Source organism: Bufo gargarizans, chromosome 4 (genome assembly GCF_014858855.1).
Source record: "Bufo gargarizans isolate SCDJY-AF-19 chromosome 4, ASM1485885v1, whole genome shotgun sequence".
NCBI lineage: Eukaryota > Metazoa > Chordata > Amphibia > Anura > Bufonidae > Bufo > Bufo gargarizans.
In genome coordinates, this window is record NC_058083.1 from 322,148,800 (window position 1) to 322,167,520 (window position 18,721).

Consider the following 18,721-nt stretch of genomic DNA (forward strand, 5'->3'; position numbering starts at 1 on the left):
AATGTGTTTTGGGCTGTCATTTTACATATACCCATGCTGGGTGAGAGAAATATCTTGGCAAAAGACAACTTTTCCCATTTTTTTATACAAAGTTGGCATTTGACCAAGATATTTTTCTCACCCAGCATGGGTATATGTAAAATGACACCCCAAAACACATTGCCCAACTTCTCCTGAGTACGGCGATACCAGATGTGTCACACTTTTTTGCTGCCAAGGTGGGCAAAGGGGCACATATTCCAAAGTGCACCTTTCGGATTTTGCAGGGCATTTTTTACACATTTTGATTGCAAAGTTCTTCTCACACATTTGGGCCCCTAAATTGCCAGGGCAGTATAACTACGCCACAAGTGACCCCATTTTGGAAAGAAGACACCCCAAGGTATTCCGTGAGGGGCATGGCGAGTTCCTAGAATTTTTTATTTTTTGTCGCAAGTTAGTGGAATATGAGACTTTGTAAGGAAAAAAGAAAAAAAAAAGAAAAATCATCATTTTCCGCTAAATTGTGACAAAAAATAAAAAATTCTAGGAACTCGCCGTGCCCCCCACGGAATACCTTGGGGTGTCTTCTTTCCAAAATGGGGTCACTTGTGGCGTAGTTATACTGCCCTGGCAATTTAGGGGCCCAAATGTGTAAGAAGTACCTTGAAATCAAAATGTGTAAAAAATGGCCTGCGAAATCTGAAAGGTGCCCCTTTGCCCACCTTGGCTGCAAAAAAGTGTCACACATCTGGTATCGCCGTACTCAGGAGAAGTTGGGGAATGTGTTTTGGGGGGTCATTTTACATATACCCATGCTGGGTGAGAGAAATATCTTGGCAAAAGACAACTTTTCCCATTTTTTTTATACAAAGTTGGCATTTGACCAAGATATTTCTCTCACCCAGCATGGGTATATGTAAAATGACACCCCAAAACACATTGCCCAACTTCTCCTGAGTACGGCGATACCAGATGTGTGACACTTTTTTGCAGCCTAGATGCGCAAAGGGGCCCAAATTCCTTTTAGGAGGGCATTTTTAGACATTTGGATCCCAGACTTCTTCTCACACTTTCGGGCCCCTAAAAAGCCAGGGCAGTATAAATACCCCACATGTGACCCCACTTTGGAAAGAAGACACCCCGAGGTATTCAATGAGGGGCCTGGCGAGTTCCTAGAATTTTTTTTTTTTTGCATAAGTTAGCGGATATTGATTTTTTTTGTTTTTTTTCTCACAAAGTCTCACTTTCCGCTAACTTAGGACAAAAATTTCAATCTTTCATGGACTCAATATGCCCCTCACGGAATACCTTCGGGTGTCTTCTTTCCGAAATGGGGTCACATGTGGGGTATTTATACTGCCCTGGCTTTTTAGGGGCCCTAAAGCGTGAGAAGTCTGGAATATAAATGTCTAAAAATGTTTACGCATTTGGATTCCGTGAGGGGTATGGTGCGTCCATGTGAGATTTTATTTTTTGACACAAGTTAGTGGAATATGAGACTTTGTAAGAAAAAACGAAAACAAAAACAAACAAAAAATTTCCGCTAACTTGTGCCAAAAAAAATGGCTGAATGGAGCCTTACCAGGGGGGGAGTGATCAATGACAGGGGGGTGATCACCCATATAGACTCCCTGATCACCCCCCTGTCATTGATCACCCCCCCTGTAAGGCTCCATTCAGACATCCGCATGATTTTTTACGGATCCATGGATCGGATCCACAGAACGCATGCGGACGTCTGAATGGAGCCTTACAGGGGGGTTATCAATGACAGGGGGTGATCAGGGTAATCACCCCCCTGTCACTGATCACCCCCCCTGTAAGGCTCCATTCAGACGTCCGCATGATTTTTACGGATCCATGGATACATGGATCGGATCCACAGAACGCATGCAGACGTCTGAATGGAGCCTTACAGGGGGGTTATCAATGACAGGGGGTGATCAGGGTAATCAGGGTGATCACCCCCCTGTCACTGATCACCCCCCCTGTAAGGCTCCATTCAGACATCCGCATGATTTTTTACGGATCCATGGATACATGGATCGGATCCACAAAACGCATGCGGACGTCTGAATGGAGCCTTACAGGGGGGTTATCAATGACAGGGGGTGATCAGGGTAATCAGGGTGATCACCCCCCTGTCACTGATCACCCCCCCTGTAAGGCTCCATTCAGACGTCCGCATGATTTTTTACGGATCCATGGATACATGGATCGGATCCACAGAACGCATGCGGACGTCTGAATGGAGCCTTACAGGGGGGTTATCAATGACAGGGGGTGATCAGGGTAATCACCCCCCTGTCACTGATCACCCCCCCTGTAAGGCTCCATTCAGACGTCCGCATGATTTTTACGGATCCATGGATACATGGATCGGATCCGTAAAAATCATGCGGACGTCTGAATGGAGCCTGACAGGGGGGTGATCAATGACAGGGGGTGATCAGGGAGTGTATATGGGTGATCACCCCCCTGTAAGGCTCCATTCAGACGTCCGCATGATTTTTACGGATCCATGGATACATGGATCGGATCCGTAAAAATCATGCGGACGTCTGAATGGAGCCTGACAGGGCGGTGATCAATGACAGGGGGTGATCAGGGAGTGTATATGGGTGATCACCCGCCTGTCATTGATCACCCCCCTGTAAGGCTCCATTCAGACGTCCGCATGATTTTTACGGATCCATGGATCCATGGATCGGATCCGTAAAAATCATGCGGACGTCTGAACGGAGCCTGACAGGGGGGTGATCAATGACAGGGCGGTGATCAATGACAGGGGGGTGATCAGGGAGTTTATATGGGGTGATCAGGGGTTTATAAGGGGTTAATAAGTGACGGGGGGGGGGGGGTAGTGTGGTGTTTGGTGGGACTGTACTGACCTACCAGAGTCCTCTGGTGGTCGATCCTAACAAAAGGGACCACCAGAGGACCAGGTAGGAGGTATATTAGACGCTGTTATGAAAACAGCGTCTAATATACCTGTTAGGGGTTAAAAAATTCGGATCTCCAGCCTGCCAGCGAGCGATCGCCGCTGGCAGGCTGGAGATCCACTCGCTTACCTTCTGTTCCTGTGAGCGCGCGCGCCTGTGTGCGCGCGTTCACAGGAAATCTCGCGTCTCGCGAGATGACGCGCCGATGCGTCCAGGAGGAATAAATCAACCACCTCCCGGACGCATCGGCGCGTTAGGCGGTCGGGAGGTGGTTAAAGAGGACCTGTCTCCGATTATGACACTGTGAACTAAGAATACAGACATGGAGAGCGGCGTCCGGGGATCTCACTGCACTTACTATTATCCCTGGGCGCCGCTCCGTTCTCCCGCTATGCCCTCCGGTATCTCCCGCCACTAAGTTATAGTAGTCGGAGATTTCAGTCACTAAGTTATGGTAGGCAGAGTCTGCCCTTGTTCTGCTCTAGCGCTGGCCAATCGCAGCACAGAGCTCACAGCCTGGGAGGTTATTTTCTCCCAGGCTGTGAGCTCTACAATGCGATTGGCCAGCGCTACAGAAGAACAAGGGCAGACTCCGCCTACTGTAACTTTGTGACCGGAGAGTATAAGCAGGAGAACGGAGCGGCGCCCAGGGATAATAGTAAGTGTAGTGAGATCCCCGGGCGCCGCTCTCCATGTCTGTATTCTTAGTTCACAGTGTCATAATCGGTGAAAGGTCCACTTTAACATCTTTCAAATATATAGTGTCGACCTTATTGCTTTAAGTAACCTATCAGTGTCTTCCACCAGAAACTGAAATTTTCCTTCCCTTTCACCCCTGAGGAAGGAGTTTTCTGAGTCTCCTTCTCCTATCCGAGCTTCGCTATCCTCTGAGGAATCAACCTTCGATTCACATTGCTCCCCCGACCTTTTCTGCTTTTTACACGCCTTCAGGGAGTCCTTTACTTCAGATCTAATCAGCGCCCTTAGATCCTTCATAAAACTCGGCGGTTCCTCAGCAACCGTTTTTCAATACACTGTTAACATAGACTTTTTGTATAGGACGACGACAGAGGACATCTAGAAATAGCACACTCCTTATTTTTTCTTTTAGCCACCACCATTTTTGGCGCCATCTAGAGAGAAAAATAACCATGTCTTAGAATGGAATCAACCATCTGAGCACTTACCCCTCCAGGTGTTCAAGTACCAGTGGCTGAATCTCCATCTCCACTGGGTCTGATATTTTCTCCTTCTACATTATGGCAGACAGACCCCAATATAAAATTTTCAGACCTTTAGCCGTATCCCGGAGAGATAGCAACACTCACCTGAGAGTTTGCACAAAATGGAGGTGTCAGCTTTATTAGACCCACCGAGGATCTTGTCTTTAGTGTAAGCAGGGAGCAATAGCAGGGGCAGGATCAGCAATAGGAACAGGCAACACCAGTAGAACGCCTCTCCAACACCGCACGCCGTTCTGAATCCATGTTGCATGCTATTTCACTGCTCCTTCCTGTGCTGAACTTCCGGTCACCTGACCAGAAGCACACAGCCATGGAACGCATCGCCTCAGCAAATGACGTCATTCTCCTGCGCCCCGTCCTTACCTGCGCTTTCGGCCTATACAGATGCTCAGCGTCCCAAGGTGCGTTTGGAATACTGGACCCGTCTGGGCTGATTCCTTCTTCGCTCCCTGGTGCGTTCACACTCACCTGAGGGACCCACACCATCCTGCTCATGGAGATTCAGGCAGCATCCCGATCCACCGCCTGTTCCCCAGGTCCTGCCAGCCCAACCTATGGGCGATAGAACAGCCGCAGGTAAACCGCCACATGGCCCTCTAGACCCCTTCTAGGGCTTCCATGCCATGGGCTCCTGAAACAAAGAACCGCAGGTCTCCCGCTCCAGGGACAGGAAACCTCACTGAGGTGGGAGAGTGGCTCCACCTTTTTTGTACTGCAGGTTTCCTGTCCTTAGGGGCGGAGCCATCTTTCTGTGGTGCTGTCGTGGGGGGGGGGGCGAAAAAAATATAATTTTTTACATAAAAAGTGGCCAAAAGGTGTCATCTCATCTTAGATATTGGTGGTATATCACTGGGATATGCCACCAACTTTCCTAGCATTGGCTACAAAATTAAAAACATTTTTTAAATGGGAGTCCTAATGTTTCAAAAACTCTTTAGTGACCCAAGCTTCTCACGCAGTACATCTGTGAAACAGTATGCAGGGAAGAAGCAGGATACATTACAAATTCACAGCACAAAACACAGCTACTACATCATATCAGGAAGAAACTACCCACTCAGCAAGTACAGAGAGAAACATGCATTTAGAGAAAACAGCTAACCAATATAAAGGATACAGACACCCATGATATGGAAATGTATACTTTAAAAGTATTCAAAAATATACAAAATGTGGTATTGCTGTAATCATACTGATGACCTATCGAGGGATTAGGACATCAGCAATAAAACCCAGGAAAACCCATTTAACATGTCTTTTTACCTCATATGGAACGTCGTAAAAACAAAACCCAGGAAACTATTTAGGAATTGCATGCCCCGATACCGTCATATGGAATATTAAATAGTGCCATTAGAAAGTATAACTTGTACAGCAACAAACAAGCCAGGCAGGGCAGGGGAATGCAGGGAACGAAAGACTAAAGAGAAAAAAGCTGAAAATCACTGTGTCAAGAAAGGAGTTAATGACGGTAAAGGTTCATTCACACAACCGTATTTTTAGCTCCGCAATTTTGCGGAACGGGTGTGGACCCATTCATTTCAATGTCCGCATCCGTAGATCCGTCCTGCGGCCCCGCAAAAAAGATAGAGCATGTCTTATTCTTGTCCGCAATCGCATTTCTATCATAGGGCCGGCTACATTCACACGGCCGGTATCAGTGTTTTGCTGATCCGCAATTTGCGGACCACAAAACACATACGGTCATGTGAATGTAGCCTTATTGTCAACTCACCCCCTGTACAGCCTCCAGTGACCCTAGGGAAAGGGAATTTACAGGTTTTACTGAATCTTTTCTCACAAAATATATCAATCTTTTTGGCTTCTCCTGCTCTATAACATGCTGCTTTCAGATTGCACTGTATTTTGTGGTCACAGGTACCCTTTAACCCCTTAAAGGGGTTATCGGGGTTCAGAGCTGAACCCGGGCATACCTCAATTTTCACCCAGGCAGCCCTCTCCAGGGCAAAGGCATTTTTTGGAGATCCGGTGATGTACCGGGGCTCTCCATGGGGCTACCAGGAAGCTCGGTGACGTCACCGGCACTGATTGGCGGGATTTAGCGCTGCCCTAGCCAGAAAACGGCTAGGGCAGCGCTAAAGCCCGCCCATCAGAGCCGGTGACATCACCGAACACACTGTGCGATTTAGCGCAGGGCAAGGGAGCACATCGGACCAGGAGATGCTCCGATGCTAGCCTCAGGGGGGCTGCCTGGGTTCAGCTCTGAACTTGGACAACCCCTTTAAGGACCAGGCCATTGTTTGCAAATCTGACTGTAGTGATAACTTTAAAACGCTTTTACTTATCCCAGCCATTCTGAGATTGTTTTCTTGTCACATATTTGAGTCAAAACATAAAATTTTTATTTATAAAAAAAATACCAGATTTACCCAAAATATGGAAAAATTCACAATTTTAAAAATGTAAATTTCTCTGCTTTTAAAACAGATAGTGATACCTTCCAAAATAGTTATTACTTTATATTTCTCATATGTCTATTTCATGTTTGGATCATTTTGTAAATAATTTTTTTGGGGGAGGACGTTAGAAAGCTTAGAAGTTTAGAAGAAAATCTTGAAATTTTTCAGGAAATTTCCCAAACCCACTTTTTAAAGGACCAGTTCAGGTCTGAAGTCACTTTGTGAGGCTTACATAATATAAACCACCCATAAATGACCCCATTTTAGAAACTACACCCCTCAATGTATTCAAAACTGATTTTACAAACTTTGTTAACCCTTTAGGTGTTCCACAAGAATTAAAGGAAAATGTAGATGACATTTCTGAATTTCACTTTTTTGGCAGATTTTCCATTTTAATCCCTTTTTTCCCAGGAACAAAACTTAATATTTATGGCCCTGATTCTGTAGTTAACAGAAACACTCCATATGTGGTCGTAAACTGCTTTACGGGCACATGGAAGGGCGCACAAGGAAAGGAACGCCATATGGTTTTTGGAAGGCAGATTTCACTGGGATAATTTTAAGTTGCCATGTCACATTTGAAGACCCCCTGATGCACCCCTAGAGCAGAAACACCCAAATAAAAAAAATTAAAAACACCCCATTTTGGAAACTACGTGATAAGGTGGTATTAGTGCTTGGTATTACACTTTTTGTGATGCAAGGTGAAAAAAATGGCTTTTTTTTTTTTTTTTTACACCGTTCACCTGAGGGGTTAGTTCATGTGATAATTTTATACAGCAGGCTTTTATGAACGTGTCGATACCTAATGTGTATACTTTTTTTTATTTATTTAAGTTTTACACAAAAATATCATTTTTGAAACCAAAAAAATATAAAAAATATCATGTTTTTAGTGTCTCCATAGTCTGAGAGCCATAGTTTTTTATTTTTTATATTTTGGGCGATTATATTAGGTAGGGTCTCCTTTTTGCGGGATGAGATGATGGTTTGATTGGCACTATTCCGGGGTGCATATGACTTTTTAATCGCTTGCTATTACACTTTTTGTGATGTAAGGTGAAAAAAAGTACCGGCCCATTTAGACGAGCATCTCGTCCTGGGTTCTGAAGGTGGACCAGATTTACTAATGTGTCTGCTCCAAAAATCTGTCTCAAAAGCAGTGCAAATTGGCACATCTAGATTTCTCGACACTTTTCTGACATGTTTGACAAGGCAGCGAAGTTTAACAGAAAAGCGGTGGGGCCTAAGATCCACCATTTGGCTCCACAATTCTGGCATAAAAAACTGTCTCAAAGTAAGCCAACTAATAGTTGGTATAGTGAGAGAAAAAAAAAAAAGAAGTCTATCCCTGCACCAGATTTATCGTCCAGCCTGAGCCCCTGTAATAAATCTGGTGGCGGTCTAGACAGCCTGTGTAAACACCATCTACAAGAGCAGTAAATTTAGGCCAGTGTGCTGTGGAAATGACTTGCAGCACTTACACACAACTGCTGCTACAGGAATCTGGTCATGGAACTGCAAAAAAAATTGCAAAGTATTGTACTGGTGTATTTGGAAGAATTTCTTCCACCCTTTTGGTATTTTAGGTCCATTTTTCGTACTGTATTGGAAAAATGATTTTTATATTTTTTTTTTATCCACACTGACAATAGAAATATGAGCATGAATACAGCTTCTAAAAATTCTGCAATTTATACACATGACTGTAGACATCCAGTAATTTGCAAAGCTTCACATAAGTGAGGATTTCTATCTTTTCACCTTTATAAGGGTACATTCACACTTGCGTTAAACTTTTCTGGTATTGAGCTCCATCCTAGGGGCTCAATACCGGGAAAAACTGATCAGTTTTATCCTAATGCATTCTGAATGGAGAATAATCCATTCAGTATGCATCAGGATGTCTTCAGTTCAGTCACTGTACGGTTTTTGGACGGAGGAAATACTGCAGCATGCTGCAGTATTTTCTCAGACCCAACTTCCGGAACACTTGCCGGAGTCGGCATTATTTTTCATTGAAATGCATTAATGCCGAATCCGGCCCCAAGTGTTCTGGAAAAAACGGATCCGGTTTTGCGGTCTGCGCAGACTGATCCGGTATTGCAGTGCATTTTTAAGACGGATCCGGATCCATCTGTGGCGAAACCAACCTGGCCACTGGGTTTTGGAGGGGCCTGGATACCAGCCTCTTGCCTCAGGATTATGGCCCATACTAACTTTAAAGGAGAAGACAGACCGGCCGCACAGCTTAAATCTGTCTTTGGAATTGTATTTTATGTTATGTGAGGGTATCCAGATAGCTAATTTTATTGTATTCGTGTAGTCCAGGCATGTCCAAACTGCGGCCCTCCAGCTGTTGCAAAACTACAACTCCCAGCATGCCCTAATAGCTGTAAGCTATCCAGGCATTCTGGGAGTTGTAGTTTTGCAACAGCTGGAGGGCCGCAGTTTGGACATGCCTGGTGTAGTCTGAGTGCCATTCACCTAATAATATGCACTCAGACTTGAGCTATCTGGGGATATGTTAAATGTCTGTGTTTACTGTAAGGGTTGTGACATTGTATGTTTAAATGGTGATTTCTGTCCTGTTGTCCCCACATGTGTATTGGCGATTTCCCTTTGTCCTGAGAGATAATTGAATTACTCATCGGGTGTCTCCAGGGCAGAGAGGAGGAAACCATGATGCATTGTGGGCATGTATTGTGTCCGTGTATCCTGAATTGCTGCATATCTGTCCTGTGTCACAGTTTTCCTTCTGGTCCCCTAGGGGCGTGTCCACCAGATGGGGACCTGCATAAATACGGGCAGGGTAGCCCTCAATAAGTGTGCCTGTTTTATCCTTCATCATGTTGAGGCTGATGTTTGGGTAACTGATCAACACTGGGGGACTGCTATACGCTGAAGATTTGCTATACTCCCCTGGCATAACTACTAGCTCTTGTAAGAGCCGTTCCTGCTCTCTGGATGTAGGATAGGTTCACCCACTGGAAGCTGCAGCCCGGTCTTGGGTCCAGCGTGGGTGGAGGACGGTGAGACCCCAACCAAGCTGCGGCGGTTTGTGGGGTCTGCAGTGCGTACGGTGTCAAGTGGAGTGCTTGGAGTCCTTGGAAAGCACTAGGAGCCTCTATCGACGGAGGTACCCGGTAGGGGTGCCAGGAGATCCGTTACACCATCTACAAATGGTATCCTCTTGCATACCGATTGCCGGATCTGCCTGCCGTAATCCAACAACGCAAGTGTGAAAGTAACCTTAAGCATACAAGGACAACACATTTGTTAAAAATACTATTTCCATATGGTTTCAAATGTTTATGAGGAACAACACAAACATTCTGACTACAAATTCATATTCTGACTCAAATTAAAAGTGATTTTGCAAAATTACATATTTCACATCCTGTACATGTCATTATATACATTTCCTAAGGGAAAAAAAACACTGAGCAGGTCAACTTAAATATTACGGGTATGTTCAGACATGGCAGATTTCTGCAGCTGATATATTCAATAGGGTTTGCAGAAATCCATACACATGCTGTAGAAAACAAAAAACAAAAACATAAAAACATTCAGACGTGTGAGACAGATTTTTAGTTGAAGAAATGTCTGCAACAAATCTGTTACATGCCTTAATGTGTCCCCACAAAGAAATGCCTATGAAAATCAAATGTACTACGATTACTACTATTTGAGTGACTGCTTGGAGATGCCATACATGTCCGATAGGTAAGGAAGTCACTTTTGGTAATGCCATCTCAAAAATAAGGCCCTGGAGTAAACGGACAGCAAGCGACGCATGCGCGGCCATCCTCCCATTCATATGAGCAGGTACCAGAGGTGGGACTCACACCCATCATATAGAGGCACATCAGCTCTATATTTCATAAATGTCTGCTTGGACAACCCCTGTAGCGTAATGGCACAGTGCCATGATGCACACGACCACCGGCCACGTGCATTCCGTATGCGAACCATTGACTTGAATAGGTCAGCGATCCAGACGTTTTGGCCATAGAAAGAACATGTTCTATCTTTTTGCAGTGCAGAGGCATGGCTTCCGATCCATGCCTCCGCTCCAATGTTCTATCTTTTTGGTCGTATCTTGCATATTGCGGACCCATTCAAGTCAAACCACACCACAGAGTGCACACAGCCAGCGCGGGGCAGCCGTTTATAGTCCGCAATGCGGGCACTGAGCCATTGCGTGCATGTGCATGAGCCCGTAAGGGCATTTTAAAGAGAACATGTCAGCTTTCCTGACATCTATTTTAGTAAATACTGATTTTCTTCCACATTAGCACAGTCAGCACTGATTAGACAGAGACACATCTCTTTGGCAAGGGAACACAGACTTGTCGATTCATATATTTCTATGAGAAATAAAAGAGGAAAGGAACAATGTAGAAAAGATGCTCCACAACTATTATTTCATGGGGATTACATGCATTTACTAAAACAGACATGTCAGGAGAGGTGAAAACAGGTCCTGTTTAAAAAATGAAGAAAACTAGGTGAGGCCGGGTTCACATCACCGTTTATTTTTCTGTTCTTCTGATCTGCCACAGTCTTATATTTTAAGCATCAGTTATGCTAATTTATGCACATCTGGCACCCATTTTAGCCATTTCCGCCCAAGATCCATTATTTTAGATGGATGCAGGACTGTATTAAAAAAAAAAAAAAAATTTCCTATTCAGATCTGATTACAACAGACTATGCTTTGGTCCTGGCTGAGATTTCCTCGCATTGCACAGAAAGGTGCTTGGAGTGATCAGAGTATAATTCATCGGCGGTGCCTGAATATGGACCAACTATGTTTGCAATGTGGTTTTCACTGGCAGTTTATTTGTAGGAAAAAGCATTTGATACAAACATTAAATCTAAAAGTAAAATTGTGTAATAATCACCAGAAAAGTAATTGATAAAATAGTCAGTTATAAGGCAGGCTTTACAAAAATACAGTGCATACTACTTTTCTCGCCAATAACCCAATTTTCCAAAAGGATTCCGTTAGTGTCAAAAATACTGTCAAGCAAAAAATACTGCTTTTGGATCTAAAAGTATTAAAAATCCTCAACATATAATGAAATATAAAAATAAATGTTCTAAAATATAACTATATATCCTGATCTGTGGCAACTGTACATACTATTACGACAATATCACTATAAAAAGAGGAAACTTCTATATTAAGACATGCTTTACTTTATCTCATAAAAGCCTTTTTCTGACTTTCTTTTACAATGTCATCAGGGGAGGGACTCTGAAAGTCAAAGGGTGTGATGGCTGCTCCACCCATGTCAGTAGTCAGCTTTAATTCATTATTTTGACATTCTGGTGGAACAGTTACTGAAGACTTCCTAAACGCTTTGGGAATGTAGGTAAAACACAAACTCAATGCAAAAGTGGAAGGCTTAGCTTTCAACGACTTGACCCAATGGCAGGGTTTCTTGCGATTTTTTGAAAATGGCATTTTCATAGAACGTATACATATGTCACTGGGGTGTTTGGGTTCTAACTGTTCAGGGGCAGTTGGCTTCATTATAAGACTGGAAGGACTGAGACCACCAAGAGGCTCGCTAATGAGATAGCGGAGATCAATGTTGGTATCAGTCTCAGTCAGGGTCACTCCTACTGGACTGAAGCAAAGTGTGGAGATCATCATGAGGTTTGTTACTAGCTTTAGCAATGAGATCAGACAGGGAAACCTGATCAGTGCTCCGAGAAACTGCAAGGGATGACAGCGATGTTGTCAGTGACGGTATCTCGTAATCTGCATTAGGCCCGGCAGATAACTGAGACAATGGAACAAAAGAACCAGTCTGCAAGTCCTTGTTACACTGATTCTTCTGAGGGGAATCAATCATAAGTTCTTGTAAAGAGTTCTTCTCTTTGTGCTCCTGGATCAGATCAGCCAGTGATGGACTTCCGAACTTTGGTACAGAAAGATTTTCTCCATCAGAGGACATACTATCCTCAGAATGTAAGACTGAACTTAAGTTTCCAAACAAAGTGGCCTTATCACACAAGGTGTGATTTTCTGGCCCAATGTTTTTGGGGTAGGAAGCTATTTGGCAACCATGTAGGCCACTAGCAGCCATACCTTTAGGTTTTATTAGATTCACAGAGGTACTAGATTGACCTATCTGCATGAAATCAGGAGAGTGGACTGAGCAGTGAATAGATGTGGAAAGATCTAAGTCACTCAAAGTACCAGAGTTAACAGGTGAATGGTTCAATAAATCCAGTAGACTAATTTGAGATAATGCAACAGGTTTCCCATTGCCAAAGTTCTGTTGAGAGCCTTCTTTTAAGAGGGCCAATAAAGACAAATCGGGAGGGAAATCTGATAAGATATTCCCTGCCAAATTGCTGCTACTATCCAAGCCATCACCCAAAGGAATGTTACTTTGCGGTCTACTGGTTGGGTTCTTCAAGCAAAATGCTGAACTGTCAGCACATTCTGATATGTTTGGAAGTAAGGAAGATAAAGGTTGGTCGTTGGATAAGCGTTGTAAAGAAGTATATAAGGCTTCTTACCTTACCATGGCCAATAATATCCAGGTTGTCAAAAAAAGCAGAATCCAGACATGAAGTCAGCAAAATCAATGCAAAAAATGGAAAAAAACAAAACAAAAAGGCATTTATTTGCTAAAGGTCACAATAAAACAATGATATAAAGTAGATGATTTTTTAAGCAATCTTTCGAGTATATAAAATGCATGCAGCCTGCAATACTAAGTGTAGAAGCCTAAAACCTCCCTGCTTCCGTGGACACTTCACTAAACATTAGTACATTTGTTTTACAGCAACATAACTACTAGGGCTGCAGCTAACGATTATTTGAATAATCGATTAGTTGCCGATTAATTTCTACGATTAATCGATTAATCGGGAAAAACGACAAAATTACAAAACAGAGGTTTATATGATCTTACTTGAAAAATTATGTTCAAAGGCCATATTAAAACAAATTGTGGACGACACTTATGGGGGATCTGTGGACGACACTTATGGGGGATCTGTGGACGACACTTATGGGGGATCTGTGGACGACACTTATGGGGATCTGTGGACGACACTTATGGGGGATCTGTGGACGACACTTATGGGGGATCTGTGGACGACACTTATGGGGGATCTGTGGACGACACTTATGGGGGATCTGTGGACGACACTTATGGGGGATCTGTGGACGACACTATTATGGGGGATCTGTGGACGACACTATTATGGGGGATCTGTGGACGACACTTATGGGGGATCTGTGGACGACACTTATGGGGGATCTGTGGACGACACTTATGGGGGATCTGTGGACGACATTTATGGGGGATCTGTGGACGACATTTATGGGGGGATCTGTGGACGACACTTATGGGGGGATCTGTGGACGACACTTATGGGGGGATCTGTGGACGACACTTATGGGGGGATCTGTGGACGACACTTATGGGGGGGATCTGTGGACGACACTTATGGGGGGGATCTGTGGACGACACTTATGGGGGGGATCTGTGGACGACACTTATGGGGGGATCTGTGGACGACACTTATGGGGGGATCTGTGGACGACACTTATGGGGGGATCTGTGGACGACACTTATGGGGGATCTGTGGACGACACTTATGGGGGATCTGTGGACGACACTTATGGGGGATCTGTGGACGACACTTATGGGGGGATCTGTGGACGACACTTATGGGGGGATCTGTGGACGACACTTATGGGGGGATCTGTGGACGGCGTTTATGGGGGATCTGTGGACGACACTATTATGGGGGATCTGTGGACGGCGTTTATGGGGGATCTGTGGACGGCGTTTATGGGGGATCTGTGGACGGCGTTTATGGGGGATCTGTGGACGGCGTTTATGGGGGATCTGTGGACGGCGTTTATGGGGGATCTGTGGACGGCGTTTATGGGGGATCTGTGGACGACACTTATGGGGGATCTGTGGACGACACTATTATGGGGGATCTGTGGACGGCGTAGTTATGGAGAGGGGGATATGTGCACTGTTATGGGCATAACAGTGCACAGATCCCTTTCCTCATAACAGTGCACAGACCCCCCTTCCCATAGCAGTGCCATACACAGACCCCCCCTCCTCCCCATAGCAGTGCTATACACAGATCCTCCCCCCTCCCCATAGCAGTGCTATACACAGACCCCCCTTCCCCCTAACAGCCCCGGCGCTTGCATCTTTATTTTACCTTTTTACAATGACGCTCCCGCTCCTGTAACAGCCAGGCAGAGCGGACGGCGGCGTAACGTCACTCAATCACGTGACGCGCCTGCTCCGCCCACTTCATGAATGAAGGAGGCGGAGCAGGCGCGTCACGTGATTGAGTGACGTTACGCCGCCGTCCGCTCTGCCTGGCTGTTACAGGAGCGGGAGCGTCATTGTAAAAAGGTAAAATAAAGATGCAGCGCCCGCCCGCCCGCCCGCCCGAATAGCAACGAATCGGCGATTATTCGATAACTGGATTCGTCGACAACGAATCCAGTTATCGAATATAATCGATTACATCGATTAATCGTTGCAGCCCTAATAACTACTACTGAAGCAGAGTACGGTATATCTGGGACTTTAAAGCTGGTTTGGGTAGGTTCACATGGATTTCGCAGGCTGTTCCGGATGCTGATACTGCCATTCACCACTGGACCCCACGGACTATAATAGGATCCAGCAGCTTTCCATAAATATAGGTGCAGGTTTTCAGCTGGACAAAAACCGTTGCATGTGACGGTTTTTATCTGCCCAAAAGCCGCCATTTCGTTGGAAAGCAGGCAGATCCCATTATAGATAATCACTTAGAATTGTATTTTTCTAATTGGAGCCATGTAGTAATATATATTCTTTTTTCTTATCTGTCTTGATTTCCTGACTTTAGATTTTCTTATTATAATCTGTAGATGCAGGTAGCCATCTTGTCTGAGCTGTGGTTAACAGCATTAGAGATATGCTTTACAAAAGTCAGATGGCCATAGACATAATAGACTCGAACTGACTTCTACAGGAGAATTTTATAGACAGGCTCTGTGATACGTGCAGTAGTCAGACTGTGCAGGGAGGGGGAGTAGGTAAGCTGGGAACATCAACTACTGTCAATGGTGGATTCAATGTTTTCTTTACAGAGGTGCCATCTGTCATTGTAATCCTGCCTGTGAAGGTAATGCGAAGACTGCTGAAAACGAATCTCTACAAGAGGGGAACTTTCAATCTATTATGAGGTTTAGTGGCCTGTTTGCAAACGAAATTCCGGATTTCATTTATTTTTTTAATATAAATTGGGACGTCAAAAATTTACATTTGTGATGACACTTTCCATTTAAAAACAAATAGAGTCTAATTCCTTTAATACAGCATCAGTGGGACCTAAGAAGAGCAGTATTATTAGACTTTCTGGATGTTCATAGAAAAGGATATAAAACTCCTATTCAGGGTATAAAAAATATGATAAAGAGTCAACTCACAAAGAGACATCCACAGATCTAATAAGACTTCTTATAAAATCCAGTGACTCCAGACTAGAGTTACATTTTGGTCATTGCAAAATGGTCCTACACGAGCCACTAGCAGCACAAATCACACAATATGTCATTATGGTAAATGTCAAAACAGTGGATGGGAAGTATTTTAGAAATTATATATTTTACACAACCCAAAATGTATGATCCCATTTAGTACTAGGATCTATCCCAAATAGGAATAAGAGAGAACGATCGGAAAACAAACATACCTTTTCCTGGTCTTTCAGCACTGGAGACATCTTGAGTAACGGGCTTCTTGCTGGAGTTGCTGTCCTGCTTAAAGATTCGGTCCAGGGCCTTTGCCACGTCAAAGCCACTTTGCAATACTGCATCAATCATGATCTTCTCTGATACAGATTCTCCTAAGACTTCTCTCATGTGATCAAGGCATGAATACAACCGAGCTGAAATATATAGAAAATGTGTCTAACACTTCCCAACCAGTGCAAAATGGGTCTATGAGATGGATATGTGCCTAGATTACCTTGATCAAGAGGACTTAGGGTAGTACAGGAAGCTTTGGATTTGTCATCGTCTTCACACTCATCTTCCTCCTCTTCCAAGGGCTCTGTACAGCTTGAAAGCCTGTCCCTTTTAGAATATATGAACTGAGCAGCTGAAGAGAAAAGAAAAGTAAACTAAAACAGCAATCTCATCCACATCAATATTAACTTGGGTCAGTACTGGACTTTCAGCACAAGAACTACATATAACACAGAAAAAATAGCAATGATAGAAAAGACTAACACATTAGACATGTAACTTATGCATCTCATTTTCGTTTCTATAACCTAAAGACTGATGGTGTATAAGGTGGCAATGTCATCAAACATGGCAGAAGCTCTTCGACAATCTAATGTATATAGGGCACTGACGACCCTTCACAAACTGATTGTGCTTAAAAGGGTTCTCCGTGAATTAAGAAAATAAAAGTACAAATATATTCCCAAATATACCTTTCATTAGTTATAATGGCTTGTTTTGTCTGGGAGCAATCATCAGGAGAAATAAAATGGCCGACGTCCTGTTAGTACACAGGAGAAAATGTAGGTACTTCGGAACAATGAATTTCATGTCTACTCATGAACTCCATTCCAATATCAGCTGAGGATCATATTAAACTGTATTCAGGATCAGAATCCCTGACAAGCAGAGCAGAGAGGAGGATGAGGACGTGCTTTACCTCAGTGATGTGAAGTAAAGCCTCATTCACACATCAGTGTTTTACCATCAGTGATTGTGAGCCAAAACCAGGATTGGAGCCTCCACTAGGGATAAGGTATAAGGGAAAGATCTGCACCTGTTCTGTGTTTAGAGCCGCACCTGGTATGGCTGAAAATCACTGACCGAACACGGTCTTAACTTGTCCCCCTGTGTGATTAGGACAGGTTTTGTGTGTACTAATAAGACGGCGGCCATTTTGTTTCCCCTGATGATTGCTCCCTAGACAAAACTAGCAATTATAACTAATGAAAGGAATTTGGGAATATATTTATAGTAAAGTAATATGTAAGTATTTTAATTTTCTTAATTCTCTGAGAACCCCTTTAACACAAAAGCTCACCGGGCATTGAATGTAGATTCAGCCAACTCCAGCCACCACTCCTTCCCCCAACACCAAGGAACTAAATTTAAACTACAAGGGGCTATTTTAAAACCGACAACCTACTGATATGTAAAAAATGGTGATCAACCAGAAACAGCAAAGGTATTGTCTGGGGTCCCAGCAATCAAACCCCATTGATCTTAAATTTAGCACTAATACGCTGTGTAGGTGATAAATGTTATCAGATGGAATACCCCTTTAAGCATACATTCCCACCTCATAAGTTGATAACATTTCAAATGATGGGACACAAAGACTATGAGAGAGCTATGAGCTGGCGAGGACTAGAACATAAATTATGGCAAATTTGTAGGGCCCCCGACTCGATATCCACCTAATACTTTCCATGCCACTTTTAAGCCTCCTTTAATAAGTATAGATGCTATATAAAGACTGTCTACATTCACAATATTTATTTTTAACTTTTTCCGATTTTAGATCTTTTAGTGAAAAAGTAAGTCATGGTGTTCTTTTATATATTGTGAAAAATGAAGTTCACTATCAAAAAAACTTTAAAGAGGATGTCCTATTAAAAAGGTTAAAGTGGTAGTCTTATCTTGGATATTGTTAGCATATCACTAGGATATGTCACTAATGTCACATAGGTGCGGGTCCCACACCCATCTCCAGGACAAGGCCCCCCAACGTGAAGGAGAGTGTACCATGCAAGTGAGGCCATCATCCATTCACCGTTGTGGGTGTTCATTAAATAGCTGAGACCACCATAATAAATACCGCAAACTCACAACTTTAATTTACAGAAGCACTGACACAAAGCAAGGTGGGGGCGACATCTCTGCTCCCTGGCCTAGCTTTGATGAGCCTGCAGCAGAAGCAGACTTCATAAAAAAAATTAAAAAAATTTATGTTAAGGTGGATTTACACCTCACAGTTATTGGGCAGGTTATCAGTTACTACTAACGCTCGCTCCTTAGAATCTGTCCGTGTAAAGGTGCTGCTGATCTTTCATGCAGCACATGAAT

The 18,721-nt window shown here is 43.7% G+C and overlaps 1 protein-coding gene across 1 annotated transcript in view; it reads right to left on the bottom strand.

Annotated features, from left to right (window-relative positions):
• The window catches only part of HBS1L (HBS1 like translational GTPase), a 104,635-nt gene that overhangs the window by 74,586 nt on the left and 11,328 nt on the right, over positions 1–18,721 (bottom strand). The window contains exons 3-4 of the mRNA XM_044289314.1: positions 16,617–16,748; positions 16,342–16,536 (exon numbers count right to left, since the gene is read on the bottom strand). Of these exons, the coding sequence (XP_044145249.1) occupies positions 16,342–16,536; positions 16,617–16,748 (327 nt within the window). The remainder of the gene's footprint in view (positions 1–16,341; positions 16,537–16,616; positions 16,749–18,721) is intronic.